The 18,326-nt window shown below is 47.0% G+C and overlaps 1 protein-coding gene across 1 annotated transcript; it reads left to right on the plus strand.

The window, feature by feature from the left end:
• Positions 1-1,539: 1,539 nt before the first annotated feature.
• LOC142303017 (olfactory receptor 1500-like) lies at positions 1,540-18,092 on the plus strand. The gene is made up of 3 exons (XM_075344118.1): positions 1,540-1,703; positions 1,802-2,025; positions 17,101-18,092. Exons 1-3 carry the CDS (start codon positions 1,540-1,542, stop codon positions 18,090-18,092), a joined length of 1,380 nt encoding a protein of 459 aa, XP_075200233.1.
• The last annotated feature ends 234 nt before the right edge of the window (positions 18,093-18,326 follow it).

Here is an 18,326-nt window from a genome sequence, read left to right on the forward strand (position 1 = left end):
AGCGGGCTCTTACCGGAGAAGAGATCCTGGCCTACCCAGACTACAGGCAGCCTTACATCCTCTATGCCGATGCTAGTAATGTGGGACTGGGACCCGTGCTGTCCCAGGTTCAAGGGGTCAAGGAGAAGGTGATAGCCTATGCTAGCAGAAAGTTGAGACCTACTGAGTGGAATCTTGAGAATTACAGCTCCTTCAAGCTAGAGTTCCTTGCTGTGGTCTGGGCAGTTACCGAACGCTTCAAACACTACCTGGCTTTGGAAAAATTTACCATATACACCGACAACAACCTGCTGACCCATCTGTAGATAGCGAAACTTGGTGCATTGGAGCAGAGATGGATGGCACGGCTTTCCAACTATAACTTCACATTCAAGTACCGGGCGGGCCGGATGAACGCAAATGCTAATGCCCTATCCCGGATGCTTCGCCTTCCAGAAGCTGATGAAGACTTAGTCGAGCTAGTGGAAGTGGAAATGCCAGCTTTCTATCGCTACTGTGCCTCACAATGTTCACACCAGGTGGAGAAGCGGCCTGTGGTGGAGCACACGGCGTCCCTCAACCCATTGTCCACCATAAATAGGAGGAAGCCCAGGAGAGCGACCCGGCCATCTGGCTGGTCAAAGAACTGGTAACCCAAGCCGATTCGTCCCCGGGTCCAAATGCTCCCCAGGAAGTGCAACAACTGTGGAAGGAGAAAGGGAAACGGTTCATCAGTCGAAAAACGCTATGTAGTAGCCACTGCGACCCTCGAACTAATGACCCGGTGTGGCAGAGGATAGTTCCACGGAAGGATGTCCAGATGGTTCTAGAAGCCTACCATGATGGGGCCGGGCATTTCGGGTGTAAAAAGTTGGAGGCCCTGCTTCGCACCCGCTTCTTCTGCATTGGTATGCATCAAATAATTGAGAACTGATGCCGAGACTGTGGTCCTTGCAGCTTAAGATGAAGAGATCAAGAGAGTCAAAGAGCCCCTCTGCAGCAAATCATCACAAGGCAACCGCTTGAACTGGCGGCCCTGGATCATGTAACGCTGGCTCTGAGACAATCCGGTTAAGTCTATGCCCTTACCATCATAGACCATTACTCCTGTTTCCTGGTAGTGGTCCCTGTGAAAGACCAGATGGCCAGAACTGCAGCCAATGTGTTCCAGGAGTACTTCTGTCAGCCCCATGGTTATCCCGTGAGTGTGCTTACTGACCGAGGCCCAGCTTTTGAAGCCAAAGTGTTCCAGGAGTTCTGCCACCTGTATGGCTGCAAGAAGATTAGGACAACCCCGTATCATCCCCAGGGCAATGGGCTGTGCGAGAAAATGAACCAGGTGGTGCTGGACATGTTGAAGACTCTACCCCTGGAAGACAGAAGCCTGTGGCCGGAGAAGCATCTTGACTTGATAGATATGTATAATCAAAACCCGGTGAAGTCCACCAACTGCACCCCCGCCTACCTTATGCGGGCAAGACCTGGCAGGTTGCCCATTGATTTGGAAATGGGAGTCCTGGTATCCGAGGCAGCTCACCCGGAGGCTGACTGGAACTCAGAATGACAGAAGCATTACCACCAAGTCCAAGAATGTGTAGAACGAAGTTTGTCCCCAGCAAGGTTGAGGCAGGAGAGGAATACAACCAAACTGCCCCAGCTATTCCCCTTGCACCCGGAGAGCAGGTTTTAAAAAGAAAGCGAATAGGACACAAGTTAGATGACCAGTAAGAGGCCGAACCGTACATTGTCCTACTGGCAGCCTTTGACAACCCTAAGGTGTGCCTAATCAGCAAATATGGGACCTTATAAAGGCGTGTCCCAGTCAGCTGAAAAATAAGGAAGACAGTCCAAGACATCCCCAGGCCCCAGAACTGGAAGAAGAGACGATTCAAACTGTTCTTGGAGCATTCCCTAACACCTGGATGCAAGTGAATCAAGCCATTGCAGTCCCGTGCCTTACCTTCACCCAAGTGATCCCACGCACACTAGCAGAAACTCACGAAAAGCCCGAGAATTATTGCCAGGTGAGGAAGATGTCGCAGCAGTGTAGGAGTCTGGGAACCTCCCTCCTTTCCACGGCGAATCTGTCATGCCCACGGTGAGTCTAGGGAGTAGTACCTGTCCACCTGTCCCATCAGAGAGCCCTGGGGCCCCATGCAATATGGCCATAAGCAGCCAGGATGGGTCAACGAATGTGCCAGGTATAGAGGAATCAAAGTCCATCTTACGTAGGTTGCAGTGAAGCACTCAGGGTCAAAAACCGGTTCGATATCGAGAGTTACGGGAAACCAATGTATAATTGAAACTATGTAAAATGATTTATGTATATACTTTGTCACTGGAAAGTTGTATTATTTGTAATGTATTGTATTATTCTCTTTTTGGTCTCTCAGTCCAGGGGTACTGATTTTAACCAAGGGAGAATGTGGCACCCCAGTGGTCACGGGAGCCACAGTGGCATTGTTCTCCTCACCGGAATCAATGCTATGCTTGGAGGCAGTGTGGGGACCTCTCGTTGTCAGCAACATCTCCTACTCCAGGCCAGGGAAGCTCATAACCTGTTTTGAAGGCAGCCTCTCTGTACATGCTGACCTGTGGGAAGGGTTAGAGTGAAGAGGCAGGAAGTGAGGCATAACAGTGTTGAGTGAGGAGAAAGAGCAGTTGCTGTTTGAGAGCCTCTGTGTTAGCTTTCCAGGACTGAGTGCTAGGACAGGACACCGGGGTTCTCGGTTACTGGGTGCTAACGGGCCAGTAGCAAAACCCGGATAGCAAGAGATTCTACGCTTCCAGGCCCACCTTAGTTCCAAGATGCAGCAGCGATACAGAACCCGTGATTGCAGTAACATAAGCGGGTCCCATAACCGGTTTGTGCAGCCCGTCACAGGGGACAGTCATCTTCAAGTAAAGAGAGAGAAAGGGACGCTGTGCTGCTCCAGGCCACAGCTGCTCCCACCAAGAGCGCATTAAGGAAGGCCTCCAACCCACCAGGCAAGGAGAGATCCATGCTGCTTCTGGGCTGACCAGACCACTGTAAATCTGGACCATAATACATGACCAGTAAAGGTAAAGAAGAATCTACCAACTTGTGTCGTCCAATTTCTGTCGGCATCACAGCCCTGCAACCCATTGCACCACTACAACCCCCACCATCCTCCAGAGCCTGTTCCGCCTGTGGGGAGAGCTGCACTACCACCAGCCCCAGAAAGGAACCCTGCAGCAGTGGCTACTCCCTGGCCGCATACCACAGGTGGCGTCACAACAAACGTTCCCCAATTACCCTGTTTCCCTTCCTTTTACTGCACGCCTCGAAGCAACGGAACAAGGCAAGGCTACCCGTGGTTATGATTAAGGGTGTTAAGCCAGAAACGCGTTAACCACGACTATGCCATGTCTGAATTGCACTGAATAAATCACCTGGTCACTCAGCTGGATCGTTTCCTTTATTCTTCGTTGCTGCGGCCAGGGCAGGGCCGGATCCGAGTCTGAGACGTGGTGAGGTCAGACATGGGTGAGCTGGATTCCTTCATAAATTACCTGTGACATCGCCTGACCCGACCCAAAATGGCCCGACAATGAGTAGGTTAACCACCTGCCCTGTGGGGTGCTGCATAAAAAAACGTGAAGATTCCTGCGTATACCGCAAGGACTACATGCATGTGGAAGTCCAGGCATAGAGTGAAAACCTGGCCATGATTTAGTCACAGGCCCTGAAGGTCGATAGAGAATCACACTTAGGTTTAGTGCCTGTTCATGGTGGGACACAGCAGCTTAGAGGGAACATTGGGCCAGCATTCATCAGGTAAGGTGAATATAAGGGTTTTGTATTTTTTACATCTTTCTTTATGCTCTGCAGTGTGAAGAGACCCACATCATGTTCAGGACATTAATCTTACAGAGAATAACTTCATAGCAAAACTAATTTCAAGGTAAAATCCCAGAAAACATGAACATTTGAATTTTACCTGGACGCTAATCTGTAATATTCACCTTCTGATCCCCGGTAGTTACATTTTTGTGTAGCAGAGAACAAGGAGGTGAAGTACCAGTGCATTGGGGGTGCACAGAGCACATTTTGAAGGTTAAATAACCTTGAAGTTTCAGTAATTTTTAGTAGGAAATAAGTAAAAAAATATTGCAACAAGCTCTGCACATATTCCATACAGTTTGTACATAGCACAAATTAAGGAAAATATAGTGAATAAAAATAAGTTATGACTATTGATGAGCGAATGTATTTGTCACTATTCGGAGGATAGTGCGGTATTCGGGATACTCGTTATATAGCAAGTAATGGTGTATTCACCTCGCTATATTTGGATGTCCCACCCAGCAGGTTTGGTGCCTGATTTGCAACCACTAAACATGCTGGGCTTCTTAACCATTCATAGTAATGCCGCAGCCATCTTGGTTGTGGCATTACTGTGATTGGCTGGCCGCACAACCTCATAAGGTCTATAAAAGCCCTTCCGCTGCCATTCTGTACACATTACGTTGCCAGTGTATCTCTCCAAGCACTTCATACTCACCGATAACTAGCATGGCGCAGCAGTCACACTGCTCCCACTGCCTCTCATTCTTGTTTCCTACCAGCTCATTAGGCTCATACACATTCACTGCTTCCCCATCTTTGATTGGTTGCCGTTAGATGCGCCGCCATGCTGAGAGACAGCTGTCTGACTGCAATCACAGCTGCTGGTCGGCGGGTCTATATCATACAGTAAAATAAGTAAATCATTTAAAAAAAAGGCGTGCACCTCCCCCCAATTTTGATACCCAGCCAAGATAAAGCCCCACAGCTGAGGTCTGGTATTCTCAGGCTGGAGAGGCCCACGTTATGTGGAGCCCCTGAGCCTAAAAATATCAGCCAGCAACCACCCGGAATTGCCGCATCCATTCAATCCGACATTCCCGGGACATTACATGGCTCATCCTGTTTGCCCGGATACAGTGGCAATCGGAGTAATGAGGGGTTAATAACAGTGCACAGCTGTCATCAAGCCTATAATTAGTGATAAGAAGGGGTCTTCTATGAGACCCCCCTATCACTAATCCTATAAGTAAAAAGAAATACACATACATCAAGAAAAATCCTTTATTTGGAATAAAATACAAAGCCACCCTCTTTCACAACTTTATTACCCCAAAACACTGACATAATCCACACGAGGTGCCACGACGTTCCTGGCTCTGCTAAATCCGAGCCTGGAGTGACCAAAAACATGTTCAATATCTCCAGGCTCCGGGAAAGACTGACAAGAAAGATCCAGTTGGCAGCAGTGATGTCTCTCAGTGCATGGTATGTCATACCCAGGTTCCCACGGTATGACCTCTGGTAACCTGAAGCACTCTGGCTTAAAGTGCAGGACAGTGTCATGCTCCCTGTCAGCACTTTAACAGCGACAGTGCTGGCATGGAGATGCCGGTGCGGGCTGCCCTACATTCCCCGGGCAGCATTGTCAGTGTTTAATTCCGGGCCCGTGTCCCACTCCCCACCAGCCCTTCAACACTGACAATGCCATCCAGGTAGTGCGGGGAAGCACGCACCTCCATGCCGGTACTGACACTGTTAAATTGCATGGCCGTGTCCTGCTCCCCTCCAACACTTTAACAATGACAGTGCAGTCATGGAGGTGAGTGTTGCCTTGAACTCCCCTAATGGCATTGTCAATGTTAAAGTTCAGGGCCGTGTCCCGCTCCCCACCAGAACTTTAACAGTAGCACTGCCAGCATGGAGATGTAGGCTGCCCCGCATGGCTTTGTCAGTGTTGAAGGCCTGGTAGGGAGTGGTACACGGCCACAAACTTTACGCTAGAGTGGTTCAGGTCACCAGAGGTTATACCATGGGAACCCGGGTATGACCTCCGATGAACTGAGTGACATCACTGCTGCCAGCCAGGTCCTTCTTGTCAGTGTTTTCAGGAACCTGAAGAGATCGGACATGTTTTTGATTTCTTCAGGTTTGGATGTAGAAGATCCAGGACCATCGTGGGATCTCGTGTGAATTACGTCGGACCTGCAGAGGTGTATGAGGTGTTAATACAGTAGTGAAAGAGGGTGATTCTTTGTCTTTAATTTCAAATAAAGGATTTTTTGGGTGTTTTTTTTATTTACTTTTACTTTCAGATTAATGATGGGGGGTGTCTCATAGATGCTTGCCATGATTTATCTAGGTACTTAGTGTCAGCTATGGGCTGCCATAACTCCCTTATTACCCCGATTGCCACTGAACCCGGGCAACAGGAGGAGCCGGTAAAGTGCCAGGACTGTAACATCTAATGGATCTAATGAATTCCGGGCTGCTGCTGGCTGTTATTTTTAGTCTAGAGGGCTCACAATAACGTGGGTCTCCCCAGCCTGAGAATACCAGCCCCCAGATGGCAAAGCTAGCCCTGAGTCTGTCCCTATACACATGACAATCACTCTCTGATCAGAGTGTGATCACAGTCTGATCTCATTTTCTAGAAATCGAAGAAGATAGAAAGAAAAAAGTTCTATCTTCTACATTGTGTAAATGATTGAAAATCGGATCACACTCAGATCTCATACAAGTGTTGTTAGATTTTTTTTTAAAACACTCATGGACTTGCATGGAGGAGTGTGATCCGATAATCAGATGCAACTTGAACATGCTACGATTTTTTTCTTGCATATAAATCAGACTTTTTCCCTGCTCCATTAAATAACATTGATCAAAGTGTGATCTGATGCTTTATTGGATCGAACTCCAACCAAAAATATGACCATGTGCGCGAGCCCCTAACGGGATTACATTCACAATTACTTATAGCAAAACTCCATATTACACTTAGCTGAGGATTTTAACTCTCATTTTTCCATCTCATTTACTAAATTGTCCTGAGTATTGCATCTCTATTTACCATCAGTTTTATTTTTATACTTTATTATTAATTCATTATTTTTCTCTCTTGAGACAATGGGAACAAAAGTCTCTAAAGATTTCATTTTCTCCATAGACATTGTCGTCTGGTTATATATACATTGACAGTCTATTTTGCTGATTTATTGCTATTGTATTTAACTTTTACAGATCTGTGGATTCCACAATTTCCAATCATGATGCTGTGCTTTATATTTGTATACTGAACTTTTTTCCTTCATAGATTAATATTAGGAGAACAACAAATATTGTACAACTAAAAGAGGAGCATGAAAACATCTGAGGTGAGTGATCGGAGACATCTGGGATGGGGCATTTGATATGGATTTTGCACCATCTAGTCACTCATTTTAACAAACACGATGAACAAAAATAAATTCTAGAGATGATGCAAATTTTAATTGCAGATTTGTATTAGGGACATCTTAAGGGGGCTTTACACGCTGCGACATCGCTAATGCGGAGTCGTTGGGGTCACGGAATTTGTGACGCACATCCGGCCGCATTAGCGATGCCGTTGCGTGTGACACCGATAAGCAATTTTGCATCGTTGCAAAAACGTGCAAAATCGCCAATCGGCGACATGGTGGTCCATTCTTAAAAATCGGTACTGCAGCAGTAAAAAAGTTGTTCCTCGTTCCTGCGGCAGCAAACATCGCTATGTGTGACACCGCAGGAACGAGGAAGCTCTCCTTACCTGCCTCCCGACTGCTTTGCAGAAGGAAGGAGGTGGGCGGGATGTTACGTCCCGCTCATCTCCGCCCCTCCGCTGCTATTGGGCGGCGGTTCAGTGACACTTCAGTGACATCGCCGTGACGCCGCACGGACCGCCCCCTTAGAATGGAGGAGGTTTGCCGGTCACAGCGACGTCGCCGGACAGGTAAGTATGTGTGACGGCTCTGGGCGATGTTGTGCGGCACGGGCAGCGATTTGCCCGTGTCGCGCAACAGATGGGGGCGGGTACCCACACTAGCGATATCGGGACCGATATCGCAGTGTGTAAAGTAGCCTTTAGTCGATCACTTGACCTCTACGAATAAAATCTACAGTTTGTCCCACGACCTCATAACTAGAGTTGAGCGCGGTTCGTGGTTCGTGGTTCTCCAGTTCTAGGCTCGAGTGATTTTGGGGCATGTTCTAGATCGAACTAGAACTCGAGCTTTTTGCAAAAGCTCGATAGTTCTAGAAACGTTCGAGAACGGTTCTAGCAGCCAAAAAACAGCTAAATCTTAGCTTGGTTTCTGCTGTAATAGTGTAAGTCACTCTGTGAATCAAACTATTATCACATTTCAGTGTATAGTGTGCGTGAACAGCGCCTTCAGATCACTGCTGTTTCTATAATGGCGATCGCCATTTTTTTTTTTTTTTTTCTTGTCTTCCTTCCCTAAGCGCGCGCGTCTTGTGGGGCGGGCCAGCATGTCAGCCAATCACAGACACACACACAGCTAAGTGGACTTTGAGGCAGAGAAGCAACGGCATGTGTGATAGGATCTGCATGTCACATGTCCCTGCATTATAAAACCGGACATTTTCTTCACGATCGCCATTATCTGCCTTCTGCGTCTTTGGTGTCAGACATCAGTGTCGCAGTTCCGTCCTTTGTCCTATCGCCGATACAGCTGTATGCGCTGCATACACAGCGTTAGACAGCATAGGGAGAGCACGTTATAGCAGTCCTTTTAAGGGCTCAAACCGGCAGGGTCAGAGAGCCATAGGTGACAGGTCCTGCAAACAGCAACAGCGTCTGTGTAGCCCAGGTCAGGGATTTCCTCCCTGCATTTCACCATTAGGAGGGAATAGAAAGGCAGGCTTCCATTCCTCTACCCAGAGCCCCAAAATCCTGGCACTGTACCCTCCTGTCCTCTGCACACTCCAACTCATTATAACTAAGCCATTATACTAGCAAACACTCAGTGTACCTAGTGGCATCCTATACGTGGCTATTGGACTTTGCTATAGTCCCACTAGTGCAAAGACATTTGCAGAGCACATCTGCCTGCATTGCACACTCCAAGTTTTTTAAACTAAGCCATTATACTAGCAAACACTCAGTGTACCTAGTGGCATCCTATCTGTGGCTATTGGACTTTGCTATAGTCCCACTAGTGCAAAGACATTAGCAGAGCACATCTGCCTGCATTGCACACTCCAAGTTTTTTAAACTCAGCCATTATACTAGCAAACACTCTGTACCTAGTGGCATCCTATACGTGGCTATTGGACTTTGCTATAGTCCCACTAGTGCCAAGACATTTGCAGAGCGCATCTGCCTGCGTTGCACACTCCAACTAATTATAACGAAGCCATTATACTAGCACACACTCAGTGTACCTAGTGGCATCCTATACGTGGCTATTGGACTTTGCTATAGTCCCACTAGTGCAAAGACATTAGCAGAGCACATCTGCCTGCATTGCACACTCCAAGTTTTTTAAACTCAGCCATTATACTAGCAAACACACAGTGTACCTAGTGGCATCCTATACGTGGCTATTGGACTTTGCTATAGTCCCACTAGTGCCAAGACATTTGCAGAGCGCATCTGCCTGCGTTGCACACTCCAACTAATTATAACGAAGCCATTATACTAGCACACACTAGTGGCATCCTATACGTGGCTATTGGACTTTGCTATAGTCCCACTAGTGCCAAGACATTTGCAGAGCGCATCTGCCTGCGTTGCACACTACAACAAATTATAACGAAGCCATTATACTAGCAAACACTCAGTGTACCTAGTGGCATCCTATACGTGGCTATTGGACTTTGCTATAGTCCCACTAGTGCCAAGACATTTGCAGAGCGCATCTGCCTGCGTTGCACACTCCAACTAATTATAACGAAGCCATTATACTAGCACACACTCAGTGTACCTAGTGGCATCCTATACGTGGCTATTGGACTTTGCTATAGTCCCACTAGTGCCAAGACATTTGCAGAGCGCATCTGCCTGCGTTGCACACTACAACAAATTATAACGAAGCCATTATACTAGCAAACACTCAGTGTACCTAGTGGCATCCTATACTTGGCTATTGGACTTTGCTATAGTCCCACTAGTGCCAAGACATTTGCAGAGCGCATCTGCCTGCGTTGCACACTACAACAAATTATAACGAAGCCATTATACTAGCAAACACTCAGTGTACCTAGTGGCATCCTATACGTGGCTATTGGACTTTGCTATAGTCCCACTAGTGCCAAGACATTTGCAGAGCGCATCTGCCTGCGTTGCACACTCCAACTAATTATAACGAAGCCATTATACTAGCACACACTCAGTGTACCTAGTGGCATCCTATACGTGGCTATTGGACTTTGCTATAGTCCCACTAGTGCCAAGACATTTGCAGAGCGCATCTGCCTGCGTTGCACACTACAACAAATTATAACGAAGCCATTATACTAGCAAACACTCAGTGTACCTATGGGCATCCTATACGTGGCTATTGGACTTTGCTATAGTCCCACTAGTGCCAAGACATTTGCAGAGCGCATCTGCCTGCGTTGCACACTCCAACTAATTATAACGAAGCCATTATACTAGCACACACTCAGTGTACCTAGTGGCATCCTATACGTGGATATTGGACTTTGCTATAGTCCCACTAGTGCCAAGACATTTGCAGAGCGCATCTGCCTGCGTTGCACACTCCAACTAATTATAACGAAGCCATTATACTAGCACACACTCAGTGTACCTAGTGGCATCCTATACGTGGCTATTGGACTTTGCTATAGTCCCACTAGTGCCAAGACATTTGCAGAGCGCATCTGCCTGCGTTGCACACTCCAACTAATTATAACGAAGCCATTATACTAGCACACACTCAGTGTACCTAGTGGCATCCTATACGTGGCTATTGGACTTTGCTATAGTCCCACTAGTGCCAAGACATTTGCAGAGCGCATCTGCCTGCGTTGCACACTACAACAAATTATAACGAAGCCATTATACTAGCAAACACTCAGTGTACCTAGTGGCATCCTATACGTGGCTATTGGACTTTGCTATAGTCCCACTAGTGCCAAGACATTTGCAGAGCGCATCTGCCTGCGTTGCACACTCCAACTAATTAAAACGAAGCCATTATACTAGCAAACACTCAGTGTACCTAGTGGCATCCTATACGTGGCTATTGGACTTTTTTTATAGTCCCACTAGTGCCAAGACATTTGCAGAGCGCATCTGCCTGCGTTGCACACTCCAACTAATTATAACGAAGCCATTATACTAGCAAACACTCAGTGTACCTAGTGGCATCCTATACGTGGCTATTGGACTTTGCTATAGTCCCACTAGTGCCAAGACATTTGCAGAGCGCATCTGCCTGCGTTGCACACTCCAACTAATTATAACGAAGCCATTATACTAGCACACACTCAGTGTACCTAGTGGCATCCTATACGTGGCTATTGGACTTTGCTATAGTCCCACTAGTGCCAAGACATTTGCAGCACGTCTGCCTGCGTTGCACACTCCAACAAATTATAACTAAGTTACATTGTCAGGGATATTTATTCTTTATTATTCTGCTGTTAATAAAGCTAGACCACCACTGCAATCTTCACCACCTCTCAATTTTTACTACCACATTTTCAGTCCACAATCTTGTCGCAATCAACATGAGTGGCAAAATGACAGATGCTGGTGGAAAGGGGAAGAGGCGTGGTGGAAAGGCAAAAAATGTTTTGTCAGTGGGGAAGGTGGCAAAGCTCCATTATCATCTGCTGAAGATAGACCATCTACTAGCAAAAGTAAGATGTCTACTACTTATTGTGGACAATCCGATGTGCTCCCTTTTTTACGGACACGAACAAGAGGAACAAAGGTAGATGATGGGCAAAAAAGGAAAATGCTTGAATGGATCTCAAGTGGTCCAACAAGTGCCCTCTCAGCCACTTCAAGTACCGCATCCAAAAAACACCATTCCTCTGAGTTGTCATCCCAATCACACTTGATTTCTCCCAGCTCTGAAGTCTCCATCAGCCCTGCACAGTATGGTGGAACTGAGATGGCTGAGTCTGCAGAGCTGTTCAGTCACACTATAGCCTGGGAATCAGAGGTCTGCTCCCAAGCTACAGTGAGTACAGAACAGGAAATGGTCTGCAGTGATGCCCAGAACCTTTGTGACTCAGATTCAGGCCGTGAGGACCAAGTTTCTGAGCATAATGTTGACCCTTTGTCACAAACTGTAACACCTGTGGTTATAGACAATGAGGAACATACTGATGAAGATGAGACGCAGATACCCGATTGGGATGACAACTTAAATATTCGGTCAGGGCAAGAAGAGGCTCGGTCTGAGGGGGAGGGGAGTGCAAACACAACAATTGATGATGACGTTCTAGATCCCACCTACTGTCAACCCCCAGTCAGGCACTCGAGGAGGTCAACAGAGGCGGTGGAGGAGGATGCAACCGACGACGAAGTTACCTTGCGCCTTCCTGGACAGAGTCGGAGCACTGGTAGCACGTCTACAACTGCATCCTCAGCCACCACTCTGCCTATGAGCATTATTCGGGGTGGATCAACAGGTCGCATGGCCTCTAAGCCTTGCCTAGCCTGGGCCTTTTTTCACATCGAAAAAGATCGCCCAAATCATGTGATATGTAACATTTGTCATGATTCTGTTAGTAGAGGTCAAAACCTCAGCAGTTTGACAACTTCTTCCATGAATCGTCACATGAATAAATATCATAAGTCCCGGTGGGAAGCTCACCGTGCTGCAATGCCGGCTAGCGGAGCGAACCATCCACCGCCCGCCCCTTCCAGTGCATCCGCGCGCTCTTCATCTTCTAGGACTGTGGGGACAGCTGTCACACCTGTTTTTCCACGCAAAACTTCCACCACTGTAACCGCAACAGGCAGTTTGCTTGTAAGGTCGTCAGTTGGTTTGGAAGGGGAAACAAGTGAGTGTGTACAGCTCTCTCAGACATCGATAGCACCAACGTTGGATGAAGGCAACATCATGTCTCCGCCTGCACTTTCCTCACAAACCTGCATTTTTCCAGGGACACCCTACTCAACACCGTCTACACACAGCAGCCAGATCTCTGTCCCTCAGATGTGGTCAAATAAAAGGCCACTTCCTCCGACCCATGACAAAGCTAAGAGGTTGACTCTATCCCTCTGTAAGCTGTTGGCTACCGAAATGCTGCCTTTCCGCCTAGTGGACACACAGGATTTTAGAGACCTTATGTCTGTCGCTGTGCCCCAGTACCAGATGCCTAGTCGCCACTACTTCTCTAAGAAAGGTGTGCCCGCGCTACACCAGCATGTCGCACACAACATCACCGCTTCCTTGAGAAACTCTGTGTGTGAACGGGTGCATTTCACCACCGATACTTGGACCAGTAAGCATGGACAGGGACGTTACATGTCGCTGACTGGGCACTGGGTAACTATGGTGATAGATGGTGAAGGCTCTGCTGCACAAGTCTTGCCGTCCCCACGACTTGTGTGTCAATCCTCTGTCTGTCCAAGTTCCGCCACAGCTTCTGCATCCTCCACCTCATCTGGGTCCTCCACCTCCGCCCCAAGCCTGCCTGGTCAGGCCACCAGCGTTCTCACTGCGCAGAAGGAATCACGCACGCCTCATTACTATGCTGGCAGCCGAGCGCAACGGCATCAGGCGGTCTTTAGCTTGACATGTCTTGGTAATAAGAGTCACACAGCTGAGGAGTTGTGGTCAGCTCTGCGGTCCGAGTTTAATAAATGGTTGTCTCCACTCAACCTGCAGCCTGGTAAGGCCGTGTGCGACAATGCTGCAAACCTGGGTGCGGCCCTTCGCCTGGGCAAGGTGACACACGTACCTTGTATGGCTCACGTGTTGAACCTTGTCGTGCAGCAATTTTTAACACACTATCCCGGCCTAGATGGCCTTCTGAACAGGGCACGAAAACTGTCTGCTCACTTCCGGCGTTCAAGCGCCGCAGCTGAGCGACTTGCATCGCTACAGAAGTCTTTCGGCCTGCCGGTTCATCGCCTGAAATGCGATGTGGCGACACGCTGGAATTCAACTCTCCACATGTTACAGCGACTGTGGCAGCACCGCAGAGCCCTGGTGCAATACGTCATGACGTATAGCCTGGGCCAACGAGATGCAGAGGTGGGGCAGATCACCCTGATGGAGTGGTCTCAGATCAAGGACCTATGCACCCTTCTGCACAGTTTCGACATGGCGACGAATATGTTTAGCTCTGACAATGCCATTATCAGCATGACGATTCCAGTCATTTACATGCTGGAGCACACGCTAAACACTATTCGGAGTCAGGGGGTGGGACAACATGAAGGGGAGGAACTACAGGAGGATTCATATGTGCAAGGGACAACAACATCACCAAGGTCCAGACGTTCATCATCACCAACGCAGCAGGCATGGGACCATGGGGAACAGGGATCGACAAGGGCGCATAGTAGCAGGCGAAATGTTGAGCAAGGTTCAGGAGAACATGAAGAAATGGAGGACGAACTGTCCATGGACATGGAAGACTCAGCGGATGAGGGAGACCTTGGTCAAATTTCAGTTGAAAGAGGTTGGGGGGAGATGTCAGAGGAAGAAAGAACGGGTAGCACCTCTATGCCACAAACACAGCGTGGACTTGGTCCGCATGGCTGCGCAAGACACATGAGTGCCTTTTTGTTGCACTACCTCCAACATGACAGTCGTATTGTCAAAATTAGAAGTGATGATGACTACTGGATTGCCACACTATTAGATCCCCGGTACAAGTCCAAATTTTGTGACATAATTCCAGCCATAGAAAGGGACGCACGTATGCAGGAGTATCAGCAGAAGCTGTTACTCGATCTTAGCTCGGCTTTTCCACCAAACAACCGTGCAGGTGCAGGGAGGGAATCTCCCAGTTGTAACTTGACAAACATGGGACGGTCTCGTCATCTTCACCAGTCTACCCGTACCAGTAGGACCGTATCTGGTGCCGGTAACAGCAATTTTTTATGGAATCTTTTCATAATTTTTTTAGACCCTCTTTTGCAAGGCCACCAGAGACAACAAGTCTGACACATACTCAACGGCTGGAGAGGATGATACAGGAGTATCTCCAAATGAACATCGATGCCATGACTGTGCAACTGGAGCCTTGCTCCTTTTGGGCTTCAAACATAGAAAAATGGCCAGAGCTCTCCAGTTACGCCTTGGAGATTTTGTCGTGTCCAGCTGCCAGCGTTGTCTCTGAACGTGTATTCAGTGCTGCTGGGTGTGTGCTGACAGATAAGCGCACGCGTCTGTCCAGTGACAATGTGGACAGACTGACGTTCATCAAAATGAACAAGTCATGGATCCAGAAGGAATTTACTACCCCTGTGTCATCCTGGGGAGAGTAAATGCTTGTGGATTTGGAATGTGCTTGATGCAAATCAAAACATCCTGTTTGCAACTAGGGCACAACTGCTGCCACTGATGGGGTGGGTGTCTGTGTGGCCCAATTTTTGGAAAAAAGGGAGACTCCGCTTGGAGTAACCCTTGCTTACATTGTTTTTAAAAGAAGCCAAGATGAACAAGTCATGGGTCAGCAAAGACTTTGCTACCTACCCCGGTGTCATCCTGGGGACGGTTAATTATGGGGTATTTTTGAATGTGATTGATGCAAATCAAAACATCCTGTTTGCAACTAGGGCCCAAGTGCTGCCACTGATGGGGTGGGTGTCTGTGTGGCCCAATTTTTGGAAAAAAAGGGAGACTCCGCTTGGAGTAACCCTTGCTTGATGTGTTTTTAAAAGAAGCCAAGATGAACAGAGCTGGGATCAGGAAAGACTTTGCTACCTACCCCTGTGTCATCCTGGGGACGGATAAGAATGGCGTATTTTTGAATGTGCTTGATGCAAATCAAAACATCCTGTTTGCAACTAGGGCCCAAGTGCTGCCACTGATGGGGTGGGTGTCTGTGTGGCCCAATTTTTGGAAAAAAAGGGAGACTCCGCTTGGAGTAACCCTTGCTTGATGTGTTTTTAAAAGAAGCCAAGATGAACAGAGCTGGGATCAGGAAAGACTTTGCTACCTACCCCGGTGTCATCCTGGGGACGGATAAGAATGGCGTATTTTTGAATGTGCTTGATGCAAATCAAAACATCCTGTTTGCAACTAGGGCCCAAGTGCTGCCACTGATGGGGTGGGTGTCTGTGTGGCCCAATTTTTGGAAAAAAGGGAGACTCCGCTTGGAGTAACCCTTGCTTACATTGTTTTTAAAAGAAGCCAAGATGAACAAGTCATGGGTCAGCAAAGACTTTGCTACCTACCCCGGTGTCATCCTGGGGATGGATAAGAATGGCGTATTTTTGAATGTGCTTGATGCAAATGTAGCTGTGAAGTGTACAACTGGGGCACAACTGCTGCCACTGAAGGGGTGGGTGTGTGTGTGGCCCAATTTTTGGAAAAAATGGAGACTCCGCTTGGAGTCACCTTGCGGTGTTTTACATGATTTTAGAAGGGCGTGCCATGCCTATATCTGTGTGTCCTCCTCTTTTTCCTTGTCCAGCTGTTTTGTTTTCGCATGAGTATATGTCCTTGTCACTTTCCAATGTGTTTGAGTTGTTTGTCACCTTTAGGACACCTTTGAGGGTGTTTTCTAGGTGTTTTTCTGTGTTTGTGATTGCCTGCCATTGTTTCCTATGCAGTTCGAGTTCGGTTCGTCGAACGTTCGACGAACCGAACTCGAACGGGAGGTCCGTTCGGCGAACCAACCTCGAGCCGAACCGCGACCGGTTCGCTCATCTCTAGTCTAAAACAAAGCCTGGACAGTAAGAGTGATCTACAAGTCCGTAACTGGGATTGTCTATGTAGAGGTCTTCCAAGTGGAAGAAAGGAGGATTTGTTTGTTTTTTGGACACACTACATCAAAATACGTATTTTACCCCAAGTGAAAGCCATTCAGAGACTGCAAATGGCTTTAACTCCCATCATTTACTGAAAGGAGCTGGCCCGTTGTGTCAAATCTTTCACAAATGACACATCTGAGCATGCGCGATATTTAGCCGAGCACTGAGTGTACTTGAGCACCTGATCCTCGATCGAGTTTTGAGCACTGACAAGCACACTCACTCAGTAATAGTGGAGAGCAGTTGTTTGTTTCAAGCCATCTTTTGAAGTTCATGTATCATGCTGGAAGAAGTCCATGAAGAATCCTGTCTTCTGGGATCAAAAAGCTTTCCAATCGGGCTCCATCTTGGTATTTAATTATCTAGGTCAACTAAAAAGATAAAAACTATTTACCACTTTTTTTTGCTTTTGTTTTGCAGAACAATCTGACTTCAGTCATAGAGTTTTTCCTTGTTGGATTTCAAAGCAGCGAATATTTAGTAATTCTTCTCTTCTGTCTTCTCCTGGTGATTTACTGTTGCACACTATGTGGGAACCTCCTGATCATCACCCTGGTGTCCACCAGCCGATCGCTCCACTCTCCAATGTACTTCTTTCTCACACAACTCTCCATCAGTGACATCTTGTTGACTACAGATATTGTCCCCAACACTCTACATATCCTACTGAATAATGGGGCGACCATTACTTTTATTTACTGCTTTACCCAGTTTTACTTTTTTGGTGCAATGGAAGCATCTGAATGTTTTCTCCTCACGGTGATGTCTTACGACAGATATGTGGCCATCTGTAACCCTTTCCATTACACTTCTATCATGACTAGTGACCATTGTGTGAAGCTGTCCGTAATTTCCTGGTTCCTCAGTTTTTCTTGTTCTCTCATTGTAACCTTAACAATATCGATGCTTACATTTTGTGGTCGAAATATCATTGACCATTTTTTCTGTGATACCGTTCCTTTACTACAACTTTCCTGTTCTGATACTTACACTATAGAGTTAGAGATCTATATACTGAGTTTTCCTACACTCGTCATCCCCACCACAATTATAATAATCTCGTATATTAACATTATTGTGACTATCCTGCGATGTCAGTCTCGAATCAGTAGACAGAAAGTCTTCTCTACCTGTAGCTCCCACCTCACTGTGGTCTCCATATTCTACTGTACTCTTCTAAGTGTTTATGTTTTCTCGATGGGAGGACAAACATTGACTATTAGCAAACTCCTTTCACTAATGTACACTGTAGTTACTCCATTTTTTAATCCCATTATATACAGTCTGAGGAATAAGGAAATCAAAAAATCTCTACAAAAACTAATCAACAGATACATGACTTTTATCGAATTTATTCAATCTGTAAAGTAATGGAAATAAATGGAAGATCTGCGGACCCCTGCTGCTCCTTGCCCTCAGTCCAGTCTTCCTTTACTCTTCTTTTTATCATGGCACTTCACGATTATGGCATTTTTACTTTAGAAATGTTTATGTTTTGTTGCCATAACTGTATGATGGTTTATTTTTTGCAGGACAAGTTTGTAAGGGAGTTCACATCGACTGTTCTACTGACCCTTTTGCATGCGAGACTGGACCTTTAATTTG

The sequence above is a fragment of the Anomaloglossus baeobatrachus genome, chromosome 4, assembly GCF_048569485.1.
Source record: "Anomaloglossus baeobatrachus isolate aAnoBae1 chromosome 4, aAnoBae1.hap1, whole genome shotgun sequence".
Taxonomy (NCBI): domain Eukaryota; kingdom Metazoa; phylum Chordata; class Amphibia; order Anura; family Aromobatidae; genus Anomaloglossus; species Anomaloglossus baeobatrachus.